Below are 27,266 nucleotides of genomic sequence, written 5' to 3'. Positions count from 1 at the left end.
TAAACATGGGAGACCAGAACTGCACACAGTATTCCAGGTGAGGTCTCACCAGTGGCTTGTATAATGGTACTAAAACCTCCTTATCTCTACTGGAAATACCTCTCCTGATGCATCCCAAGACCGCATTAGCTTTTTTCACGGCCATATCACATTGGCAGCTCATAGTCATCCTGTGATCAACCAATACTCCAAGGTCCTTCTCCTCCTCCGTTACTTCTAATTGATGCGTCCCCAGCTTATACTAAAATTCTTGTTATTAATCCCTAAATGCATGACCTTACACTTCTCACTATTAAATTTCATCCTATTACTATTACTCCAGTTTACAAGGTCATCCAGATCCTCCTGTATGATATCCCAGTCCTTCTCTAAATTGACAATACCTCCCAGCTTTGTATCATCCGCAAACTTTATTAGCACACTCCCACTTTTTGTGCCGAGGTCAGTAATAAAAAGATTAAATAAGATTGATCCCAAAACTGATCCTTGAGGAACTCCACTGGTAACCTCCCTCCAGCCTGACAGTTCACCTTTCACTAGGACCCGTTGTAGTCTCCCCTTTAACCAATTCCTTATCCATCTTTCAATTTTCATATTGATCCCCATCTTTTCCAATTTAACTAATAATTCCCCATGTGGCACGGTGTCAAACGCCTTACTGAAATCTAGGTAAATTAGATCCACTGCATTTCCTTTGTCTAAAAAATCTGTTACTTTCTCAAAGAAGGAGATCAGGTTGGTTTGGCATGATCTACCTTTTGTAAAACCATGTTGTATTTTGTCCCATTTACCATTGACTTCAATGTCCTTAACTACTTTCTCCTTCAAAATTTTTTCCAAGACCTTGCATACTACAGACGTCAAACTAACAGGCCTGTAGTTACCCGGATCACTTTTTTTTTTCTTTCTTTAAAATAGGAACTATGTTAGCAGTTCTCCAATCATACGGTACAACCCCTGAGTTTACAGATTCATTAAAAATTCTTGCTAATGGGCTTGTAATTTTGGGTGCCAATTCCTTTAATATTCTTGGATGAAGATTATCTGGGCCCCCCGATTTAGTCCCATTAAGCTGTTTGAGTTTCGCTTCTACCTCAGATGTAGGAATATCTGCCTCCATATCCTCATTCCCATTTGTCATGCTACCATTATCCCTAAGATCCTCTTTAGCCGTATTAAAGACTGAGGCAAAGTATTTGTTTAGGTATTGGGCCATGCCTAGATTATCCTTGACCTCCACTCCATCCTCAGTGTTTAGCGGTCCCACTTCTTGTTTCTTTGTTTTCTTCTTATTTATATAGCTATAGAACCTTTTACTATTGGTTTTAATTCCCTTTCCAAGGTCCAACTCTACTTGACTTTTAGCCTGTCTCACTTTATCCCTACATGTTCTGACCTCAATAAGGTAGCTTTCCTTGCTGATCCCTCCCATCTTCCACTCCCTGTATGCTTTCTGCTTTTTCTTAATCACCTCTCTGAGATGCTTGCTCATCCAGCTTGGTCTACAACTCCTGCCTATGAATTTTTTTCCCCTTTCTTGGAATGCAGGCTTCCAATAGCTTCTGCAGGTTTGATTTAAAATAATCCCAGGCCTCCTCTACCTTTAGATCCATAAGTTCTTCAGTCCAATCCACTTCCCTAACTAATTTCCTTAATTTTTGAAAGTCAGCCTTTTTGAAATCAAAAACCCTAGATGCAGATTTATTTTTGTTAGTCCTTCCGTTCAGTTTGAACTGAATTAGCTCATGATCACTTGAACCTATTAAGGTATCTATGAAAGGGTGATGTACAGAATGCGGGGTGCAGCAGATCATTAAGTAGATACTGTATTTTGCCACCTTTTATGATATAGAGTATTTGCAGATATTGGTAGCGTTATACCTTAAAATAATAATTGTGGTGCTTCCCTCCATTTGTGCTATTGGCAATGAGATGGAAGGAAGGCGTTTTCCCCTCCAGTGAGTTTTTCCACAAGAGTGGATGAATGCGCCTTGTGAGAATGTGTCTCCTCACAAGGTAGAACTACCTTCAGGCTCTAAATAAATAAGTAATTAAATAGGAAATGTGAGGAAGCAAGTATGGTGGAGGAGTGTGTGTTTTCTCTCCCCCCATCCTCCAATTAATCTTTTTCCTATTCCCACTTTGGATTTTCTGGGAGGAATAGGTAAAGTGGCCTATGTATTGATACGGATGGAATTAAAATGTAGGTAAATATAATGATAATTCAATGAATATTTTGCATAATTTTAATGTATAATATATAAATGAATACTTATGAAATAGATAAATATTTTGGGTACTTTGTTTCCATTTTCATTAGAACTGTCTTTAACAGCCTTTTTGCAGTATTTTCACACTTCCATTCTAAACCTAAATCAGAAAAATCATGGGACGTGGAGAGAGGCAGGTGTTCATAAATTCAAGGACTAGACAAAGATTTGGGCTGGTTCTTCATTGACCCAAACCAAATTGAACATCTCCAGTTATGAGTCCTTTTTTTTGTTATCAAACATCTTTATTTTCTAAAACGTGTGTCCTCAGTTAAAGTGACGGACATACAGTAACTCCTCGCTTAACGTTGTAGTTATGTTCCTGAAAAATGCGACTTTAAGCGAAACTATGTTAAGCAAATCCAATTTCCCCATAAGAATTAATGTAAATAGAGAGGGGTTAGGTTCCAGAGATTTTTTTTTTTGCCAAACAAAAGGCATTATATACATTTTAAACAATTTTAAACAAGCAATTTAATACAGGTATTAAACAGGCTGGCAGCCCCCTAACAGCTCCCCTATGGCCCCTCTCCCCCCAGCGCCTCCCACCGGCTGGTGGACCACGCGGATCAGCACCTTTCCTTGCTCCCCTCGCCTCCTGCCCACAGCAATCGGCTGTCTTGCAGGGTTCAGGAGGCTGGGGGGGAGGAGCAAGGATGCGGTGCGCAGCCTCCCTCCTCCCTCCCCTGCCTTCTGCCCAGGGCAGTCAGCTGGTTTGCAGCATTCAGGAGGCAAGGAGGGAGGGGGGAGTCTCTGTGCTGTGTCCTCGCTCCTCCCCGCAGCCTCCTGAACGCCGCAAGACAGCTGATTGCCACGGACAGGAGGCAGGGGGAACAGAGGGAAGGCGCTGATCTGCAGGGTCCGCCAGGGGGTGGGGTGCATAGGGGGACTGCCAGGCGTGGACAAAGCAGGTGGCCAAACGACATTATAGACAACTTTAAACGAGCATGTTCTGTAATGGAGCAGGGATGTAAGATCAAAACAACGTTAAGCGAGAGGACGTTAAGTGGGGAGTTACTATATTAACACTGGCTTCAGCTGAATCTAGAATGCATAGAGGCATCCCCATGCAGACCAATAAACTTAGATCTTGACTGTAATAACGCCATCATATTAATTCTGGTGCTTCTCTTGAACAGAGTCTTCTGAGCACATTGAATTGTGGTGGTGGGTCCTGCCTTTAGGACACTGATCCACTCAGAAGAATGAGAAAATAAATTAAAAGTAAAACAAAATTGTTAATCTTAATTCTACATCATATTTGTTTGTAAAACAACACATTGCTTCTATCTCTCTGGATGAATGATCCTTGAAAGGTACAACTACTTGAATGCCATAAAGTGTTTAGTAGACATTTCAGTAAGGGGCCCTGAAGTAGCTGCATAAGGATGTCATGAATGATATCTGTATTTCACTGAATAGCAGCTACAGAAGAGAAATAAAGGGCACTGTCAGAAATGTCCTCCGTTAATGTATAACTAAGGAGGGTAATAGTGCCCGACTGAAGATTTGAACCAGTGCTGGTACTGCTGAATTTTCCAAATTACATGGTGCTTTTATAATGTCAAATAAAGGGCATGCACAATGATATAGTGAGGTCCTCATTACTGTTTTTCTCAGTGCACTCTGGTAAAATCAGTGATCTGTTACTCTAACCTTCCTCTCATTATCTCTAGTTTTTCTTTTTTTTAGTTTTATGCCTCAGTCTGGATTAATGTGTTAATGTTTATAAAGCACTTGGAAGATGAAAAACACTATATAATTGCTTTGTATGTTTATTATTTTTATTCAAGTCCATGTAATATGGTTTTGATCTTGTAGTCTAAACAAAGAAGTTTATTGCATCTAATCATTGGATAGAGCAGCAACAACTGCAGTACCTGTTTAAAAATACTAGGCAAGGAATCAGGGAGAGATGGAAAGATGGGAACACTTGGATTTCCTGTTTGTTTTGATGGAATAAAGAATCCAGATTAATTCCACTGACCATTTGCATATTTCAGCCATTTAAATCTCTCCACACTCACATGAAAGTAGATAATCTCATCCCCATTTTTAAAATGGGAAGCCTGAGGCACAGAGAGATCCTTTGATATTTGTAAGGACACACAGGTAGTCTGTGGCAGAGCTGGGACTAAGACCAAGATTTCCTAGTTTCTAGTCCTGTGCCTTAATCTCAGGACCATCTTTCCACCTATCTGACTAGCAGTTTTGAAAATAGCAAACTCATGGTCTTAATCCTCTTGCCTTAAATGGTGAATAACCCCAGTATTGTCAACTATTGCAATTTTATGGAGAGTTTCAGGAAGTCATGTAATTATGTAAAAATTTGCATTTTCATCTTTAAAAAAGTGTAAAAAGGTATAAATGGTTGCAGAGAGAACCTTAAAAATAAGCTTAAAAAGGTGAACTCTAAAGGCTCGAAACATATGAGGCAAATAAAAAGAATCCACTAAGTATTTATTATTTTAAACCTCATGTTTTTAAGCCTATCTCAGGAAGTTAGGAGACTTGGATCATGATTTTTGAATGCTTTGAATTGCCACTATTAGTGACACTACTTAAGACAGGGAGAGTATTCGCTTAAAGTGACCAATATTGGCCCTCAGTTAATATAAACAGCAGCAATCAAAGATAAAGAGAGTTGTCCCCTACTTAGACTGTGTCCACTTTACTTACAGCTCTGCCTTCATAGCAGTGGTGTTGACAGTCTGCAGCAATTCTTGGATCTAAAGGCAGCAGTAGATGAGAGGCAATAAATGGATTGCAATATCAAAAGAGGCATGAAGAGGGAATCTTTACAATCCTAAAGTGTTCACTAGGGAACAGATTACTGTAGCTGAGGTGTGTTTGGTAGGGCCTTGTTGGAGTAACTCTAGGTGCATGCACAGGTATAGGATGATTTTTGCTCTTTATTTGCAGAGTTCCATCAAGCTGCTACAAGCTCTAACAGCTGATGCAGCAAACTAACCTCCAGCAGTGCATATGTTCCCAGATTACAATATACTGGCCTTAAAGGAGCATACCATAGTATCCCTCGTCCAATGATTTACAAGCCCACCGATCGATAAGAAACATAAACCTTTATAGTTTTGTTTTGCAAAACAAAACACTGTCTCTTACAGTTCTGCAGTCATTCTTCAGCCATGGTCTCTTCATTGTGGTCACAATCACAGTGTTATAGAGATCAGCATTTGAAAAGTTACTAATGGACTGCTATGATTTGATATCAGTGAACGGTCTTGCCCTTTTCTCCTCACATAACTTGCTTTTGCCTACCAGTGATATGGAATGGAAGGCAAGATGAATTTTTCTTCCTGGTTCCTTTTAACAATGTTATATTTCCTTTGTCTGTGCTATTTTTGGAATTTGCCTTGTTCTTTGAGCCACTGCGTGTTTCGACACCTTTTTACTTTCCTCTTTTGACACACCTTGGGAATTTTTTTCAAGCGTCTCTTTTTCAACATGTAGCTGCTTGAAGAAATGACACTGATTTGTTGAGGTGTCTTCATTTTGGCTTCTAGTTTCATTTTTATAGCATTTCTATTTGTGCCTTCATCTCTCTATCTTCTCTTTCTGTCTTAGTATTTTGTACTACCACCCATCACCATAGTATTTGAGCGCCATCCACATAGAAATCAATCGCAACTGCAAGGTTCCTAGCAGCCTTTGTGGAGGCTCTGTGACTTCTCCCATTCCAGTGTCAAAACTGTGCTTGTATAGAAGGTGTTTTTGAGGGTGGGATATGTGTGAGTGGGAGGTGAGGTTGTGGTTTTGGGGTTGACTCTCTGACATGCATATTCCAGATAATGTTGCTGGTAAACCTTGACAGCTCTAGGATTCTTCAGTTCTGACCGGTTATAAGGACAATTCCAATTATGCAGATTGTAGGTCATCTTTTCCTACAACCATTGACTGATCAATGGGGCATCTTGGCTGTACATCTGCTTTGTGCATAGCAAATTGCTTTTACTTTTCCTGACTTGTATTTGAAATCTATCCGGTATAGGCATTACCCCATGAAGTGTTTTTTTCTAGACACATTTATGATATTTCCTTTCCATGTGCTGGGCAAATGGAGTCTCCTTTTGGAGGGGAGGAGTAGAGTCTGGCTGGGGGCCAAAGTCTGACACATTGCATCTTCTGCAAGGGTCTTGAAATCCAAACGTATTTCATGACATTTGGCCTGTTGGGTGCCTTCAGCATATATACACAGTTGTACAGTGTTTTCCATGCTTAGGGCTATGACTCAGGCACTTGCTTAGCTCGTAAAAATAATGTCCATAATGGTTGTTCTGCAAAGCTAGAACAGTGTTGTACTGTATTTACATTGTGATTTCATACTCCCAAGTCAACAAATTTGTAATTTGGAACTGAAGTTAGTATCACTTGAATCAATGGGCACCTTTAAAGTCTCATCTGGTTCCTTTCTCTGCTTGCCTGGAGGCAAATATTTCACATACCACATTCTCTTGCAGAGAGATATGATCTGTCCGATCACTATGGCCTTTTACAAGGGGAACTTCATCTCTGCCACCTGTTCTATTAGATAGAGACATGTCATTTACCTCCTCACCCAAATTGCATAACAGAAGTGTTAGGCTTTCAGATTATAATATACTGGCTTTAACATGATGCACTGTTACAGAAAAGAGATCTAAAATGTCAAGTTCTCTTCTCCATGCTCCCTACAGCAACACAACATATTATTGCAGCTCTTTTCTAATGCTGTTCTTAGAGGCAGGAACTTCTGATTTCTGCGGCGTCACAGCTGCAAGTACAAAACTGAAGGAGAGAGAGTTGAACACCAGGCAAGTACACATAAACTACACATTTAATACATTAAAATTTTAGGCTTTTTTTTAAAAAAAGTTTATACTTATGATTAATACTTCATGACCTTGCCATTTTCAAAGATTTGTGTTTTAAAGGCCAACCATGCTTTTTAAATGGCCCTTTCTAAAAGTATTAATTAGAAAGTTTTTCCAAACTTCACAATACTGTAATTTTTAACTGTCTTTGCTCTGAATGCTGCTATAGTAAGTGGATTTTGAAATCTGCATTTGCAGAGGGCAGCACATTTTGCAGATGCCTGCAACCTAAATATGCTAAGTGAGAGTTCTTCTATGCTGCTGTCTAGCTTTGACCTTTCCGATCCCATTTCCATGGAGATCAGCTCAATGGAAACAGAAAAAGGGAATTTTCAAAACTTTTTAAAACCCCTTACTTTATTTTCACCAGTTCAACCTCGGTTTCCATGGAAATGGGATCAAAAAAGTTGTCAGTAGCTTTCTGTTGAAAGTGACAATTCACTTGTAGACTTCAGGTGATGACTCTTAGCTGAGATCTGCAAGTGCTGGTACCCAAATAAAGTAATAAATTAGATTATTGACAGTAATGAATTTAAAAAAAAATTAAAATACTAAGAAAAATATCTACGGTCTCCCATTGGATGTAATGATTACGTGAAATGTAATTAACCATTTCTGCACATTCTGGACGTCCCCACAGTGTCACAACTTTCATAATATAATGAAAAGCCTCTTTGCATCGTGGCTGTTTTATAATACCAACATACCTAATACTTCTTCTTTTAAGAATCTGATCCTGCATCCACTGACAGTGAAAGCAAAGATTGCACTTCTGAAAATCAGAGCACTTTATGTTAGATGCCTAACATTAGGTGCTTGGTTTAAAAATGCTGGCCTACATTTTTATGTGGTGTGTCACTGAGAATTGTGTCCTAAATCACTGTGAAATGCTCTTTTTTTAAAAAGCAAGGTTAGAATAGATTTGGCATCGGTTTTGATTGAAAGAATGATTAAATGTTTTGTCCTTTAATTTGGAAGAAAAATCATTACATGTTACCTAGACAGGGCTATACGCTTTTATACATTTTTAAAAGAAATTTGGTCTCTCTCTCTCTTTACAGATTTGTTTTCTTAGGAAGTAGTGAAACAAACACAGTGACCGGAGTAAAGAATACTTGCTTTTCCCCCTAACATATTTTATTATTGTGAATTCCTCATTATTTACTCTTTTCCTTCTTGATAATTCATTACTTGTCAAACTAATGTCCTCACTGCTCATTAAATGGTAGGGGCCATTTTCTGACTTGTTGGAAAAGGACTGTTCCCCTTTAAGGGATAGAGAGCCAGGAAGTGACTTTCTCCTCTAGTTGCAGATCAGGTCAGTGTGGGGTCGCTGACCATCATATCCCCCCACCGTCTGTCCAACATGACCTGAAGGGAAGGGGGACTATATAGGTCCATGGTGGTGCAGGAAAAGCCCTCTTTTACCTGGACAATCCACAGGGATCCAGGTTTGGATATATATGGTTTAAACCAGTGCTGCTCCAATGACTTCAGAGGAGATATACCTGCTTACAGTGGACTGAAAATGGCCCAGTATCTTACTTTCCATTTGAGGATATTATTATAAAAAAAGAAACAAGTATTTGAAAAATAATTGGGCATATGAAATATAATCTTTTCTGTATGGTGGTGTAAATAAAACCTTAATCAGTACCACCTATTGAATTGCAATTAATGGTTCTTTTATGGTTATTTTTTAACCTGAGAATAGTGTTCACTTTTTAAAACACAGAGAGAGAGTGGAACAGACTGAAAACAATTTCCAGTATTGTAACAGTGCTACCAGGAGGTAATAAATTAAGTCATTAGCCCTTTACAGTGTTCTCCATATAGTGATTAAACATTAGTGAAGTCCTAAAATGAAAATGGAAGGTTGTAAAGTAGCTTGTAAAGATATGAAAACATCTGAGACTTTATCTCAATAAAATTTCATTGCTGTTTTGTAGCCCAGTCTAATATTTTCTCCTTGTAACTGACGATTTGTACATTTATTCTCTTCCAAACTCCAGATTCTTCTCTCCACTATTTCAGTTTTGTTGATCGAATGAGTTTTATGTTACTATCAAATATTTTTAAAATAAATGGAAGCATAAAATCAACTTGACCTAAATTTTCAGAAGTGTCCAGATGTTTTGAGTGACTAAATTTTTGGGTGCCCAACTTGACTCAACTTCAAAGGGCCTAGTTTTCAAAAGTGTAGAGCATCCACCATATGTATGAACCAGGTACTTTTCAGAGGTCTGGCTCTGATTGTTTTTTGCTTTAAGTAACTATTTTAGCAGTTGTTCACTATTGCAGGACCATTATTACCTGTTACATTCACTATATTAACTCTGTAGAGAATAAAAACAGACCGGAAACAAGCATTTATCTTAGGATCAACATGTTCTTGACACAGATTATCACAAATTCAGATGCCTGTCAGATTTCAGACTAATTTGGGTAGATGTTTTGGGGACCTATTTTCATTCTTGAGCTTGGAATCCAAGAGTAGAGATAAGAAACACACAAATATATAAACATATGCATTTTCTAATTCACTCTATTTCCAAATACAATGGCAGGAGCAAATTAAATGTTCATTTTAAACGTGTATTATTTATTCATCATCCAGCTATTACTTTCTTGTTTAATACATTTGTATTTCTAATAAAGTTTTGTATCTGCTCTGAGTGGACTAGAAAAACTGTCTCTATATATGGATCTTCTTGTTTTGTTCTTTGAAATTAGTTATTATTTATACGGAGAACCCTTTCCTTAACCACAGAAAAAACAGATTTATGTTCTTAACTACATGCCCAGCAGCAGCATTAAAGACTCTATTTTTTTAAAGTTCAGAGGGGGGTATTGATTCAAAGTAAATATTTAAATAGTTCTGAGGAAAATATCATATTAGAAGAATGATATTTTTACAAGATATTTTGGAGAAGAGAGTAGCATGCTGGAGCTTTTTGCTTTAAAGCTAAGTCACTGCAACAGGACAGTATATGACTGACTGCCTGTTCAAAAACTACGTTCTGGCTAATCCTTCTGTGTTTTTTGACCCTATGTTTGTGAGACCTCTGGAGCTATTTCTTGTAGCATCTTCCTCACACACTTGCCTTGGTGTACACATGCCACTAGAGAGCCTTTGGACTTTTTTGTTGTTTTGGTTTAAATTACAGGAGATTATATATTTAGTTATCTACTAAAACTGTGCTAAGTACTTTACAGACAAACAAGATTACATGTCCTTGCTTAAAAGACTTTACAATATAGACAATATATAGACAGGGGGTCCAGAGGGTTTCTAGTGATATATTTTTTTAAATTCTTCCCTATTTCCCATGTTGTGTTGTTTATTGTTTGTTTTATTCTTTAACTCTCAATTCTTTATTATTTTAACTCTAGCCTAATCAGCTCCTGCTTAGCTTTCCCTTATGCTCTGAGCCCTCAGCATTCTTTTCATACTGTGTGACTACTTTGATGTGTTCCTCTCTCCCTCCCTAGCCTTCTCTGCTGATAATCTCCTCCCCTTCCCAAATCCCTTACCTCTATGGGGTGGGGGTGGGGGTGGGCAGGAATCTTCATAGACACTAAGCTCTTTCTGTTGATGACAGTAGGCTGTTGAAAGTTAACTGCGTTGGTTGGTAAAAGTTAGCAGGTTGATGAGGCTGTGAAATGATGTTGATGTTGCCACTGTGACTGATCTGTTACCTCCAAGGGGGACTGATGCTTTTCTTAGAGACATCCAGAGAGGATGGAGGTGAGATGAAGCCCCTTGGGGATCCAAGTTGCTTTTCCCCCCATGGGACTAGCAATGCACTCTTAAAAGTTATGGAATAAAACAATATGTTTTCTCTCTATTTGAGTATTCACATTGTCCTTTAAGATGACATCAAACGGTTAGAATTCTATAAAACAGAGCTTAATACTTAACTAATTTCTTCACCTCATATCCACAATGAAAGGAGGTAAAGAGGCAATCTTGTCCTCATTACTGAGGACAGATGCCTCAAAATCAGGTTAGAACAGTTCCTTTGCTCATAAATGGTGAATGTGGTATAGGACTCAGATTATATTCAGCACAGACAATCTAGATTTTCTCAGTCTTGAGTCCCCTAAGCAAAGTACACATTCCTCAGGGCATTGACACAAATAGGAATGATAGATGTTCTGCATCTCCAAAAACCAAAGCGTTTATTTAGGTGTTTAACTTAGATACCTAAATTAGAATATGTTGGTCTTGTCTGTTGTGGAGTGGGCAATATATTTTTAGAATCATGTGCTAACAATATGTGACTTCATGTTTGAATAATGTTGTTTTAATGACTTGAAGGTAATTATCCCCTTATTGCACCTGAAACTGCATATTGACTATAATTCTAATGCACATCTTTACATAACATTTGTTATGTATCTAACATGGTAAAATGAAATTCAGTGTCAAGAGACAAAATACTGCATGGACTTCTCTACTTCTAATTGTTTTACCCATTTTATTTTGATGGTTTCGAAGAGTGTCTTATTAACTAATTTGCATGCAAATAACTTTTATTCAATATATGTTCAATATATGTTCAAAATAAAAGCATTGCAAACATAAGCTACAAAAGTTAATGTAAATGGTTACGGTTTATAGCACTAAAAGAAAGAAGTCTGGCATTTTCAGTGATATTTAGGACCAGCTGTTCAGCTCACTGGTATCTCAGTTTACATCTAGAATGCAATATGAGGATGGCATGTCTGAAAGGCCACTCAGAACTTAGTGCTTTAGATCTATATAGTGCTGAGATCTATGCTACTAGTATAGTTCTTCTAAGGAAGAACATGTCCTCAGTTTCTATTGTTGCTAATGAATCTTTGGAGGTAAAATGATTATTGGCTCAACTTTACTGAGTATATATTTGACAACCAGTGATCCCTTTAAATTAGTAGATTTCATAATAAAGTAAGCATCTTACAAGTCTCTCATGTGTGGCATTAGAATAAACACTTTTCTAGGATGAATCCTACTAGTGACATTCACATTGGATTTTTCAGTTGGAAAGGTCATACAAAAACATTATTCATCATACAGAGAGTCCAGAAGTGGAAAAACAGATCCCTCCCTGATCTTCCAAATTCAGAGAACATTGAAATTCAGATTCAGATCTAACCTTCACAAGATGGGCTCATCTGTAATTTTGTGTGCTCTTTGAGATGTTAGTTTCACTACATGGTAAAGGCATGATTTCCTATTAAATTCTGTAAATGCTACAGTTTGGCAAGAAGACCTTTCATGAATTTGCTAATAGCCACATTATTCAAAAGCAGTTTTTACCCTTGCTAATTTGTTATTCAGTATCTGTTCTACATAAGAAGCAGATGTATACAAAGTGGTCATCTTTCAGCAATATGTACAGTAATACCACATCTGGAATGCTGTGCGCAAATTTGGAAGTTTCATGTTGTTGAAGGAGGGGCAACAAAAATTACCAGAGGGCTATCAGGGACTACTTGATTCATAGATACTAAGGTCAGAAGGGACCATTATGATCATCTAGTCCAACCTCCTGCACAATGCAGGCCACAGAATCTCACCCACCCATTCCTGATGAAGAGACAATAAAGGTAATACAGAACATATAGGATCTGATGTTGAGACATGCCAAGTATCTTCACCCTCCATTGAAGCCACGATCATTAGAAATTTTGTTTTCCTGATACAGTTTCTCGATTTCTGTTCTTTTCAACATGGAACTTCTAAGATGCAAACTACCTTTCCCATAGTAAACCTTCTTTTAATTAATATCTAAGCTCTAATTTTTAAGTAAAGGAAATGTTCTAACTCTATTAAGGTTTATATATATATATATATATATATATATAGTTTATGATTCTTGGTTTTTCAAACAACTTGTTTTCTTTTCAGTGGGATGCCATAACTGAAATGGATGAACACAATCGTCCCATTCACACCTACCAGGTATGTAATGTAATGGAACCAAACCAAAACAACTGGCTTCGTACAAATTGGATCTCCCGTGATGCAGCCCAGAAAATTTATGTGGAAATGAAGTTTACCCTGAGGGACTGCAACAGCATTCCATGGGTACTGGGAACTTGCAAAGAAACTTTTAACCTTTACTACATGGAGTCAGATGAGTCCCATGGAGTTAAATTCAAGCCAAGCCAATACACTAAAATTGATACTGTTGCAGCTGATGAGAGTTTTACCCAGATGGACTTGGGTGACCGCATTCTTAAACTCAACACAGAAGTTCGTGAGGTTGGGCCAGTAAACAGGAAAGGATTCTATCTTGCTTTCCAGGACATTGGAGCCTGCATTGCTCTGGTCTCTGCCCGCGTTTACTACAAAAAGTGCCCTTTCACAGTTCGTAACTTGGCTATGTTTCCTGATACTATTCCAAGGGTTGATTCTTCCTCTTTGGTGGAAGTACGGGGTTCCTGTGTGAAGAGCGCTGAGGAGCGGGATACTCCAAAACTGTATTGTGGAGCAGATGGGGATTGGCTTGTGCCTCTTGGGCGATGCATCTGCAGTGTAGGATATGAGGAAGTGGATGGTTCCTGCCATGGTAAGAAAATAGCACTTTATAAAAGTTACCTTATGCAATTATCTGCATAACAAATAAAGCATTTGTATGTTGAAAATATTGCACCACATATTTATAAGGAATGCCTCTATAAGCAAAATGTACTTTTAAAGTCATGGTGTTGTTGGTTTGTAAGAAAACTTTTAGTTTCTAAGTGACAGCTTTATAATCATTCATTCAGAATGAACAGTTTTAAGTGCTGCATGAATATCAAGTAAAGTAATTAGGTACAAAATATATGGATGTTGAGTTCAGTCAGAGAGAAAAGAAGATTTACTGCAGTGTGCGCATAAGTTCAATGTGAATGTGAAAGTTTAGAAATAAGGCTACTCAAATTCTCTTTCATTATAGTATTGAATTATACTGCATAGCCAGTATTGGTGTTTCAGTTACAAATATCTGTTACCATTTCTTGCTTTGAAAAATGCAGGATGGCTATCTCCTGCATTTAAACAAGTACTACAGTACAAGTACTACAAACAAGTACTACAAACTTCTCCAGTGTTTGCTGCTGCTTCTTGTTGTCTCCTTGGAGAATATGTCTACCCCAATGCTATTCAATAGTTTTGTGATTTAAAACTTTCTATGGGGATCATTTTGTGTGATAATATTATTTAGGATAGATATAATATATCGGACAGATATAGTATTGCATTTTGTTAGGGCATGGAAGGGCATGAATGATTTCTCAGAACAAGTAACAATTTCTTGAAGATGGCTTCAAAGGGAAAATATTTTCATTTCTTGGCTACACCTGCCATGCATGGATTAGAGCACAGAAGAACAGGAAGTATGAACAAAAAAAGTCTTCTGCAGCTGTCAAGTGTTGTTTATGCAATATAGCACTATTTGTGTCAGACTCTTCAGAAAGAGGATGCATCATTGGAAGTTGGTGATGATTGAACTTTTTGCTCAGTTGAAAAGTCCACCTGTGACCTCAGCCTCCTGATTATTTGGTACATGGCAAATAGGCATTCAGATAAAACTCTGATAAAGTCACACTCTTGGGTAAGATTAGGAATTTTTGTGAGGTTGGGGCACATCCCTCCTAAAATTTGAAAATTTGGTCATGTAGTTCTAGTTCTTTTCAGCCATGTGCATGTGTTGACAGACTTCTCTCAGTACCTATCAAAGATGTCTGTTCTTTGGTACAGCAATGCATCTTATAGCACCCAAAATATGAAGCTGTCAGGTTTATCAGCAGGTTTCCTCATGGTAATGATTGTTGCATGTCCATCTATCACAAGGCATCCTGAAAAGTCTTTGAGATCTATAGTTGACAGGTATTGTAGTAAAAATGTATCCTTAGTGCAACTACACAGATACCAGGGATGAATTTGACCCTAATGTCAGCAGACAATACACCTGCCAATACCGACTTTCCACCAGTGTGGAAGGGTGCCATTTATTTCCACTAGTGATATAGGCAGTTGCTTCTGTTCATCTTGCAGAATGTCCTGGAAGTTAATATGCTGGTCAGTTTCAGAAACAATCAGGCTCTACTGTAGAGCATATCTGCTTTTAATGTTCTTTTATTCTCCTTTCTGTAACAACTGCATATAGGTTTGTGAATGTGGTGACTCTGTTCCTGAATAGTGGGTTGTAGAGGGCATGCCACTATATAAAACCACTTGCCTTTGCACAAAGGTCTCTGCCTGCTTTAGTCTGTCTGGCTCGTAAGGAGGAAGGAGAAAAGCCAAAAGTCTCCATAAATTACACAAGGGACTTTGCTATTAGTAATGGACAACAGTGTAGAAACTTTAGATAGATAAATAGTATGGAGAACATCAGCACTGGAGCATTAAAAACACTTTATATACTGCCATAAGAAAGTGGACCTCACTTTCTCCAGTGTTGTTGTGATGACAAAAAATTATCACTGTCTCCTGAAATTTATCCATCAGAAAAGATACCAATTTTGGCAACATCATCAATAGAAATGTATATCCAGTTAAGATATTTATGATTTTTTTTTGCACAGGATTTCATTTTATCTCTGACTGACTAATAGGGTAAGAATTTTCCACAACAAAAGCTATTAACACTTTGTGAATTCCATTGCATTGTGTGATTCATACTATAGGACTATGTGTAAGCAATGCTACCTGCACCCTAAACCAAGAGCGAGTGACTCTGAAGCTTCTTGTTGTACATCCATTTGTTAATTCAGTAAGAGGATCAAGAATACTGTTAAACAACCATATCCTAGATGGAAGCATAATGAACTATAGGAGTGTCTAAAAGCTTATTTAATAGAGTATTTATTTTTTATTTAATTGCCCAGAGAGTGACAGGTTAATGTTTAAACAGATTGTGCTCTAAGATAACTGCTTTAGGCTTTTTTTCTCTTTTTGGCTTGCTGTGGAGATATAAATTAATTTCAAAGGTGGATGACATTTCCATCCATCTGTACATCTTGAGTCTTATGCCATGTATTTTAAGGTTGGCACTGGTCTTTCTAATTTTTAATTCCTTACTGTACATTTGTGTTTTGTTTTCACCAACTAGTTGTGCCTAAATGGTGATCTAGAAGAATCACTGCTAGGGTATTTAAGTTTCCTCACTTCATTAGACTGCCAATACAGACATACATCTCTGCCAAGTCTGATTGCAGGGTGTTTTTATTGTATTTTGTTTTGGAATGTGGACACTTGGTCAAAATAAACTGAATTGAGATAACCATCTCATTTAATATAGTCCCCTCAAACAACCATCAAATCATGGTTGGGGGGTGGGGGGGGACGGATAGCTCAGTGGTTTGAGCATTGACCTGCTAAATCCAGGGTTGTGAGTTCAATCCTTGAGGGGGCCATTTAGGGATCTGGGGCAAAAATTGGGGATTGGTCCTGCTTTGAGCAGGGGGTTGGACTAGATGACCTCCTGAGGTGACTTCCAACCCTGATATTCTATGATAACTATCTGGGAGCACTCCTAGCCAGGGTGAGGTCTGAACCAGTAACTTAAAAGTTAAAAAGACTTGCTGCCCATCAGCAACCTTCTAAGCCATCCAGTCTATGCACAAATTAAACTTAAAATGATTTGAAAAGTATCTGTTTGGTACAGAAATTAATGCACCATTTGACATTTCTAATTTATTTATTAAAAACAGGAAAGAAGAGTGTAAAATAAAATAAAAAACCACACACCAAACCAATTGTTCTTTTTTTGTTTAAGATCACCATGATCATTGCTTATTCCAAACATTACCAACATAATTCCTTCCATTTGTTTCCCCAAGAAACTTCTTTAGAATTCTCTCATTGAAGTTTCATGCAATTGTATCTCAGAGATATCTGAACATTCAAACTATTTGGTGCCCTTCCATCAGTACCCCTCAGTGAATATACTCTCTCATGATACTCCAAGTCTATATGTGAAGGAAGAGAAAAGGCTAGTTAATTGGTTACCTTCCTCAGATCAGAGCTATTTTGTGTCATTCTCTACCCCACGTTAATTGTCAGACTTCTTAATATTATCCCATGCTGACATTTGTTCTGATATATTGTGCATGTGCTGAAGGGTTACTAGAGGGAAAAGGCTAACTATGAAAACTATATTAATGCATTTTACGTTCCCCATATATATTTTTCCTGTTTGCTGAATTACGGGTCACCAAGAGTTGAGTAATCCGCCCACTCACCTGCCAGTGAGGAATAATAAGCCTTTCATGGTGAGGATGGATCAGTTTCCACTGAACTAAAAAAAAAATCTTACTCTTAGAGATGTGAAGATGATGACAAAATATCCACTGATGCAGAACTGCCTTTCTGAATCTGTGGAAACACTGCTTTCTGCTGCTCATAGTTTCAGTAAGCAGTTACAAAGTGAATGAATAAATCTTTGGTCAATTTTACTGCTGTTCTTAAAAATTCAGTGGGCTGCAGGAAAACTGTCAAAAATCATGTCAATTTCATGGTGCTGGGAAAGTTATTAGCAGCAGCTTAACCAGAAATACCTAGTATATTGAAATTAATGTTATGTAATTATATATGGAGACTTCCGCTGATTTATTCTTCTCTTTGTACCCATGTCAGTATTCATACTTCACTTCTTCTTGACTCTTTTTCCTGTTCACAGGGTTGGAGTCGCCCACGATTTTTCACCATTCCTTCCAGTCCATGGCACAGGTTCATAGGACTTGGAGTTCCAGACCTTTTCTCTTCAAACTTCTCTTGCTAGAATCTTTCCATTGTATCCTTGGTCTTCCATGTCCTTTTTTGCTGTCCTCTTCCTCCCATCTTTTCTTTGCTGGTCATTCTTTTTCCATTCTTATTGCATTTCCAGCTCGCCTCTGCTTTCCAACCTATCTATCACTGAGAGTCCCAAGTTAATCTCCCCCCTAATTTCTTCCGTGCACTCTCTGTCTACCTTGCCTACCATTCTCCTCAGTATATTATTTTCTATAACTGTATCTTCTTTTCTTCCGTCTCCGTAATACCCACCATTTCCAAAACATAAAGCAGCCAGAACAAACACATGCGGCATATGCTTGTCCTTTCAGTTGCTTACTTAATTGCCAATGGCACAGTGCGCCTGTCTCCTTTTTCACTGCTGCCTGTACACATTAGGTTCTTTTATCCAATTCTCCAGATCTCTCTGCTATGGCACTAAGTTTACTTACCAAGTAAACAAATTATTTCTTCTGATTCAGTGTCAATATTCGCCATTCAACATTTTTTTTTCAGCAGCACCATTTCAGAGTGAATGTGTCTGAGTGAGGAATTTGACAGCCTGATTATATCCATATTTATTAAATTCACTACTGAAAATGGTGGGTGCTAATGCTGGAATATTTAGGAGAAATAGTGCTAGAATAGGTTGCCATTTGTACTGATTTAGGGACTTATTCTACTCTTATTGAAGTCAATGGCAAAAAGTCCAAATGGGTACAGAATTGCTCCCTCACTGTACTTTTTAAAAAATATTTTAGTGAGAGGCACTTTAAAAACGCAGTCTTCTCTGAATTAATTGTATACATCATCTGTCCCTTTTTGATGTATGAAACTGAGTTTAATTTCAAACTATATTTTCAAGAAGTCAGTAAAAACAGTATCTTCTGTTTATATGTTCCAGTGTGTTATGTTTCATTAAACATTTTGCATAACTATATAGTACTGATGAATTGGAGAAGCTAATAGCAGAAATCAGAGCTAGTCACACCATACTGTGGGCAGGTATTATGCAGCATTCTCTACACAGCTTTGTCAGTACACATTTCTGGTGAGTTCCAATTTCCATGCCATTCTTTTTCTGTTGAGCAGAGAATGTAAATCATGCTGAAATTAACATGTGCCATATTGTGGTTTGTAGTGTGTAAACCAGTACTAGGAATAAATGGTTAATTTTTACTTGTGATCGTTGAGAAGATGTGAATTTGGATTGTTGGAGGTGAAAGGTATGTTCATTTTCATTGACTATAAAAGGGAAGAGAACAAGGGATATGATAGACATCTATAAAATAACAAATATTGCGGAAAAGGCCAATTTGGATATTCCTATTCACTTTTGCTCAAAATAAAACAAGAAGCTGGCCTTCAAACATCAGAGGTAACAAATTAAGAATGGGCAAAATGGAATTGTTTGACACAGTGTACAATTTATGGAACTCACTCCTGAAGAATACTATTGGGCAGATAGTTTAATAAGAGTAAAGAGTAGACATTTAAAGAGGAACAGAATGTGCATTTTAGTTAGGATAGCAACAAAAAAGCTGTTAGTTGCTGGTTTGTGTTAGGAAGGCATTCCCAGGACTTTTGGTACTGCAGTGTATAATGGGTACTTGTTCCCCCTCCTCTGAAGCATTTTATAGACACCATGGTCAGAAACCGAATACTGGATGAGATGATCCATAATCTGTATCATTATTCCGTATTAAAGTCGCACAGAATAATTTTTAATGACTATGCTAGATAAGTCTTCCATAAGACTAACATACCACTAATTGGCTTATTATTAGCTAAAGGCTGGTTCCTTAATGGTTCAGTGAAAATTAGCTGAATTTATTCATTATTTATGGAGTGCATTTAAATTAGGTGGTACAAAATATTAGTTATTATATATACATCAGCATGTGTGTCATTTCATGGTCTCAGCCAATCAAAATGCATGCAGCAATTTATTTTATCTATACAGTGCATATCCTTGAAGAATATTCTCAGAAAAATAAAGTAAGCAATGTTGTATGGCTTTCTGGATGAATTTGTTGACATGTGGGATGAGTACTGATAGATTATCAGGCTAACTCAGTTAGGGCATTCCAATGATATTAACTAGTAGATTGAAACTGAAATTTTTAAACTAGGGTTGTTTAAACTCTATTTGACACAGAGAGCAGTGCATGAGCACCGCTGAAATTTGCTAATAATAAATAAAACAGGTAAATTTTTCTGTTGTTCAATTAGCTCTAGTTTGAACTAACATTACAGCTATAAGATTTACACCTTAATATCCTGTCATCAGCATTACTTCTTGTAATTTATTTAGAAATTCTTTTAACTCTGAAGAAATTAACTTAAAATCCAAAAAAAAAACCCCAAAGAGCCCATCTCTTTGCTTGTGGGAGTAATCTCACAAAACGTGTGAGTTATGATATGGCAACTTCCAACTTGCTCGGTGCCAAGTTATTAAAACAAAAACAAAAAAACCCATGAGATAATCATGCTTTAGTTACATGTCTGCTGACACAAGAAGAGATAAATATGTTGACAACAGAACAGAAAGTTTGTTTTTGGATGCAGAAGCATAATGCTTCCTTAGGTTCATCTAGCCCAGTATCCTATCTTCTGACAGTGGCCTTTGGCAGATGCTTCAGAGGGAATGAAAAGAATGGGAAAATTATCACATGATCCATCCCCTGTCATCCAGTCCCAGTGTCTGGCAGTCAGAGGCTTAGGGACATCCAGAGAATAGTGTTGCATCCCTGACCATCTTTGCTAATAGCCACTGATGGACCTATTCTCCATGAAATTATTTAATTCTTTTTTTAACCCAATTATACTTTTGCCCTTCACGACATCTCTTGGCAATGAATTCTACAGGTTGACTGTGCATTGTCTGAAGAAGTTTTTCCTTTTGTTGTCTTTAAACCTGCTGCCTATTAATTTAATTGGATGACCCCTGGTTCTTGTGTTAAGTTTACTTTCTCTAGTCTATATGCATGATTTTATAAACCTCTATCATATCGCCCCCTTTGTCTTCTCTTTTCTAAACTGAACAGTTCCAGTCTTTTTAATCTCTCCTCATATGGAAGCTGTTCCAGACCCCTAATAATTTTTGTTGCCCTTTTCTGAATTTTTTTCCATTTCTGATATATCTTTTTCGAGGTTAGGCATTGAACTTCATCTGCCATGTTGTTGCCCAGTCACCCAGTTTACTGAGATCCCTTTGTAACTCTTCACAGTCAGTTTTGGACTTAACTATCTTGATTTATTTTGTATCATCCGTAAACTTTGCCACCTCACTGTTTACCCCTTTTCCCAGATCATTTATGAATATGTTCAACAGCACAGGTTCTAGTACAGATCCCTGGGGGACCCTGCTATGTCCCTGTCTCAATTCTGAAAACTGACCATTTACTCCTACCCTTTGCTTCCTGTCTTTTAACCAGTTACTGATCCATGAGAGGACCTTCTCTCTTATCCCATGACTGCTTCAACCTCCTATGCCAGTTCTAGGACCCCAGGCACCCACATCCCCTTCTGTGGTAGCATCATGTAAGCTCAGCAGTCATGTATGTCCCTTTTTTCAGGGAATAAAGGTGTTCAGTTGAGTAAAGCACGTCTATAAAACATAATAGCATTGGCTTTTATTGTTTTTAATTACTAATTTGGGATTTATACCCTGCAGCCATGAATTCAGAGCCCAGGCTTCTCTTTCCTACTCCATTCCATTCTCAGAACCTGGTGCTTCCTTACCCTCCTCTTCCTGGAACAGCTACTTTGAGGTTAACAATCACTTGCCAGAAAGAGAGTAGTGTCTGCAATACCAGTCTCTCAGAGAAGATACACAGGCATGGAGGGCTCCCTCTGCACAGGGATCTGACCTTGGGACAGCCTGGGTTTAATATTGTTTTTATTTAGTAACTGTGACTGTGTTTAATTTCTATAAATTACCCAGTAATTAAATTATTTTTAAAAACGATCCCATACAATTCTTTAATAGTTACTAGAAATGACTGTGAATTACTAAATTAGTGTGAATCACTTGCAAAGTAGACACGTTCTTTTGCTGTTCCAAAGAAATTAAACATGTTTTTTACCGTAATTTATTTATTTGGCTGACATTAAAAGCTTTCACTGTTTTTCAGTACACATATTTTCAAGAAAAACTCTGTTTTTCAGTGTAAAATATGCATTACTCATAAACTGTCTGTCATGTAGAGTAGCATAGTATCTATGAAGCACAGAGAGATTTAAATCCGAACCTAAATATTGAGGAAATGTCACTGCAATTCAGTGCTTCCAATTAATTCCATCTTTTGATTGGCACCTCTTCCAAAAGACTACATTTTAATACATTCTAGCAACATAATGGAGAAATAACACAGGAACTATGTGTTCTGTGGATAATAGTCAGTGTAGAAAAGCAATTATTACTGACTTTGACAAAGCTTTTGAATATGGTTAACTACAGACAACTCTTGGCAAGCTGCACAAAATTGTATTTGACCTTATTTAACTCAAGTACAGTATAGATTATTTTCTCTAAATAAAAGCAGATATACAGTAAAGCATAATTCATATTATTAGCTCTTGTGGTATAGCATGCATCAGTAGTGAGGCTTTTTACGTTTTTTCATTTTCCAAATGCCAATATGTCAAAATTATTCCATGCTGTATCTACTTTATATGTACACATAGTTTATATTCCCCAGTAGCATACAATGTATAACTCATCTCTTTACCACGTTACAAACCAATTTTCAGTCTTCCTTTGTTACAGAAAATATTTTGCTTGCTTTGACAAAAGAAATTTGCTTGGGTCAATTAGAGCAAAGAAAAGAAGACTACAAACAGAGGATAGAGCAGAATCAGTCCAATTTGTTCATCTTTGGGCATCTGTTAAATATTAAAGAAATATTATTTAAAATATTAAAAAAATCAATTGAACCACATGTTTTGTGTAACAATGTGTCGCTTTGGGCTGATCTGCAGATGTATGATGTTGTATTCAGGTAGAGCAGTGTCTTTTAAAAAAAATCCTTTAGATCACTTCAGTGGTTTTTCTGTGTATATAAATGCATACTGGGAAGCTGCAAAACATTTCTTTTATCTGTTCAACTTTTCTAGTTTTATACCAAACTGACATCTTCTTTTCATATTCAATATCTTAACGTTGAAGAAATCTATTTAAAAGTCTGTTACTGAAATGATTTGCTCCTTACTACGGTAAAATGACAGCAGTGAAATAATTACTTATGGACACCTGTTTTCCACAACTACCTATGTTAATAGCCTGCGAAATCTCAGCCCCATCAAGTTTTCCTAGCTTCCTCCATATTAAAACACCATACCTGGCAGCCTACCTGCCTGATACATTTCCAGCCACCTGCAGACCTGTTCAGCTGTGTAAACTGTACTGCAATCAACTTGACAAAGCAGCTGGAAAGGGAAGCCACTTCAGGATTTAGCGATTTCAAAAAATGAAGAATGTTAATTGTTTTTTTTTTAAACTTTGCACATAAGTGAAAGTGCATTGGTGCTAAATAAGTAAAAGTTGTCTGAATGGTCTCATGATGGCATACTGAATTTGCATGCATCTCTTACAGTGACCAAAAAGCCTTGCAGTAGACATAATTAACTGGTTTCTGCTACATTTCATATACAAAATTTGATGCCCTGATCTTATAAAGGCTTCTGAATAAAATTATATGGAAGAATATGTTACTTGTAAATGAAATCACTCAGGCACCCAAGAGAAAAGAGAAGAATTGTCTCCATTATTTTATCCTTGTGCTAAAATTAATATAAATAAGTACAATATTCAGTATGAAATGCATGTCTGCAATGAAATAATCAAGTAAAACTAGGTACAGCAAAGCTGTTTTACTAATTAATTTTCAAGCAAAGATTATCACTGTAACCTGCACTCACACAGTTACTGTATGAAGTTTTGAGAAGCATAGACATGCTGGTATTCAGATATTTCTAGGTTCAGATTTTGTACCACTTTTATAGTGTTGGATATTGATCAGTCCAGCTATCTTTGATAAACACTAGACAAAAATTGCTAAAAGGATTCTCTTCTGATTGATTTTTCTTGCTTCAGGCTCAGTAAGCGAGCTGCACAATTTGATATCAGCACCAGTTACTAGCCATCTCTATTAAATTACAATTATTTGTCCTTGGCACTGTCACTAGACAAGTCACCTCCCAAGTGTTCCCTCTGTCCATTGCCTGCCTCAGTTCCAGCCTTGCCCCCCATGTAGGGCTTTTTTTAAATAAACTTTATTTATTCATATAGGCTTTCATGGGTCCAATGACAATAGCCCTCCTTAGGGTCTCCTAAGGACAGTAGCCCTCCTTTATTAACTTAAAGTTCCAAATTAAAAACGTCTTTCCATCAGCCTTAAGCTGGACACATCTCCAAACTCCCCGGTGTCTAAAGGTTCTTCCTGCCATAGCAGGCTGCTTCCAGGCCTTCCTATCTGGAACAACTCCCCTGGTTTCAGGGTCTTTCCTGCAGGACCTTCTGTCATCCACTGCAATCTCTCTATAAGTTCCTGAGCAATCCCCCTTCCCTGCAACATCTCCGTACCCATCTGGTTCTACTAATTAACTCCAGGCCCCATCCCAAGTGTGGCAGACATGGTTAGTAGATGGGACTGGCCAGCTCTAGGCCCCAGCCCTTAAAGGGACAGTCTACCTGTGTCATACTCCCACAGAAATATATTATTGGGGGTGTTCAGATGTTCCACTTTTAACACCACGTGTAACCAAGTACTGATCTTTCCTAACTTTCGTAAAATGCATATATTTTGTGTGTGTGTGTGTGTGTGTGTGTGTGTGTGTGTAAATGAATGAAAGAAACAGGTAGTCCAATTAATTTTTAAATTGTCTTCCTACATATTTCAGTTGATTTTCTTATTTACCATAATTCCCTGGACTAGGTTAATTAAATTCGGGGGGGGGGGGGGGCGGGGGAGAAGAGAGAGAAGGAGGAAAGGCTATGATAGTGTACTCAGTGAAGTGCTCAGCAGGAATCTGCAAACTTCTGTGCCATGGATCTTTTGTACCAACAACAGAGACTACCTAGAGGGAAAGGATGACTTAAATAACATAATGAAACTGAAACATGGGGGGGGGGGGGGGCAGGGGAGAGAGAGTGCTGACTAGACAATGCACTAAATCTAGGAATTTCTATTGATAAATAAAACTCCTTCTGTTTTTACAAAGAACACATCTACTATTGAAGTGTAAGTTCCCAGATATACAGTTAAAAAAAGAAGACATTTTACAGTATCACTAGTGTGACAGATGATAGTATCCTTATAAAAACCTATACAATCAAGTACCAAAAATCTAGTCATCTGTACTTCATGTGAAGCAGCTTATTAGTGATTAACATACTCACAACAAAACTATAAAATAATACCTATAATGGAGCTATTTCCCTTAGAGTTTGGCCATCATTTTATTCAGTCAATTATTAATGCACTTATGCTGAGAAATATAATGTCAAAAGCAATCAGTAAAGGATTTCCTCTTGCATGGTGTGGCTTGGGAATCACAAGATGGGTTTAAGTAAGTATGCAAAGACTTTTCTGACATAAAAGTTCATATGAGATACTAAAGGAAATGTGTGAGTGGTAAAAAGTTGAAATTTCTTTGACTTTTATAACTCACATTAAGTCCCCTCAGAGAGATGAGATTTACTATAGCCGGCTAATGTATCCTGTTCTTGTTAAGATTCCGATTGAAATTGAATAGTATCAAAAGGGCCTATTTTGTATTGTGTAGGACTGATGCAGAATTAAGATGGATAATATGTCAGATGGACTAATTTAGTATTCCAAGGCATCTGGTATTAGAAAACAACAGCCTCAGAAATCATGTATAAATAATCACGGATTTCTGTGATGTTTGAAGGCACCAATCCAGCAAAGTACTTAAGGGACTCTTAAACAGCCTAAGCACTTTGCTGGATAAAGACCTTAATTTGGTGGCACGTATGATGCCACTAATGGCAAGATTGTAACTTTCCCCTTTGTGGATGTGCAAACAACGTAAGGGAATGAAGAACCTACTTGCATCCTAGTTCAGGGGCTAGTTACAATGGCAATCTTTATTGTCTGACAAGCAAGTGACTGCCCATGTGAGAGGGTACAGAGCCATTCTTCCAGCTACACCTCAGCACCAGGTAGCAAGAAAGGCCTACACTGTGCCTGAGTAGGACAAAGTTGCTGTGCTGTTCACCTTTGCTGTGGCACAATATTTTCCATGAAAAACAACCCTGCATATAATCTCCTCATAGTGAGATCTCCGAGTACAATCGTGTTTTAGAAAATGTGGTGGAAGCCAATTTTTCGTCTTTTAAACAGGACCCGTCAAATCACTGGAGATTATACTGTAGGAAGCAATCCTTCATTGACAGGAGGAGGATGACCTTATGATGATGGTCTTTCACACTCTAATTTCCATGAATCTATGTAACCTGAAAAGTAAATATTCTTAGCAAAGCAAGGTGATCTTTGAGAACTTATCCATTGCAGTGTGCTTTCACTGTTGTCGGAATATGTCTGCTAACTGCAGAATGAATTATGTAAAATAAGTCTGGTACCTACCAGTAAAACATCTAACATAGTCTAGGACTGTACTTGAAATGTCTCTCTTTAAAGGAGTGTTACTTCAAAGGGATAATGATCAAAGCATGCATAAATTCCCAAAGGACATGGAAATATATGCAGAGAGGGATTTTTACTCCAAATGCTAACAATGAATGTTTAGTTATTTGGTATCTGGTTATTATATATTAGTAGTTATGTATGTGAATGTCTTAATTTTGCTGTGACAGCTTGACTGTATCCCAGATGTTAAAAATTTCAAGTTCATCTTATATATATTCATAAACAAGATGAAAGTGTTAATTCTAATTAAAATGATGCATGGCTCAGTAGCAGCCCTAATAAAGTCCCCATAGAAAAGTAAATTAAATAACATTATATCCTCCCATGTGGGTCAAAAATTAGATTTCATTTTAGTATAAACTATTACTTTCCATGGGAAATTTTTATAGTTGGGAAAGTTAAATATGATTTGTTTCTTTTTTTTTTTTTTTGGTCTTAAAATGATTTGAGTACATGCAGTATTTTTAAAAGGTTGTACCTTGGAAGGCAAAACAAAAAGTAATCTACACATTCTTCTGTTTTTTTCTGTTTTAAAGTATTTATATCGTTTTATGTAACAATACAGAATATGATAGCTAGAATACAGAAGCACTGAGTCAGCTTCTCTCAGCAATTGCTACATAGTGCTATTTGAGATACCGTACTTTCCTCCTATACGAGGAATAATAGATATCTATAATAAATGAGTAGTAAACCTTAGAAA

General features: G+C 37.4%; 1 protein-coding gene across 1 annotated transcript in view; it reads left to right on the top strand.

The window, feature by feature from the left end:
- Positions 1 to 27,266, top strand: part of EPHA6 (EPH receptor A6) — an 833,227-nt gene that overhangs the window by 196,069 nt on the left and 609,892 nt on the right. The window contains 1 exon segment of the mRNA XM_043538468.1: positions 13,038 to 13,701. Coding sequence (XP_043394403.1) covers positions 13,038 to 13,701 — 664 coding nt within the window.

This window comes from Chelonia mydas, chromosome 1 (assembly GCF_015237465.2).
Source record: "Chelonia mydas isolate rCheMyd1 chromosome 1, rCheMyd1.pri.v2, whole genome shotgun sequence".
NCBI classification, from domain to species: Eukaryota; Metazoa; Chordata; order Testudines; family Cheloniidae; genus Chelonia; species Chelonia mydas.
Note: the sequence above shows the minus strand (reverse complement) of the source record. Positions and strands in the feature narration are given on the sequence as shown.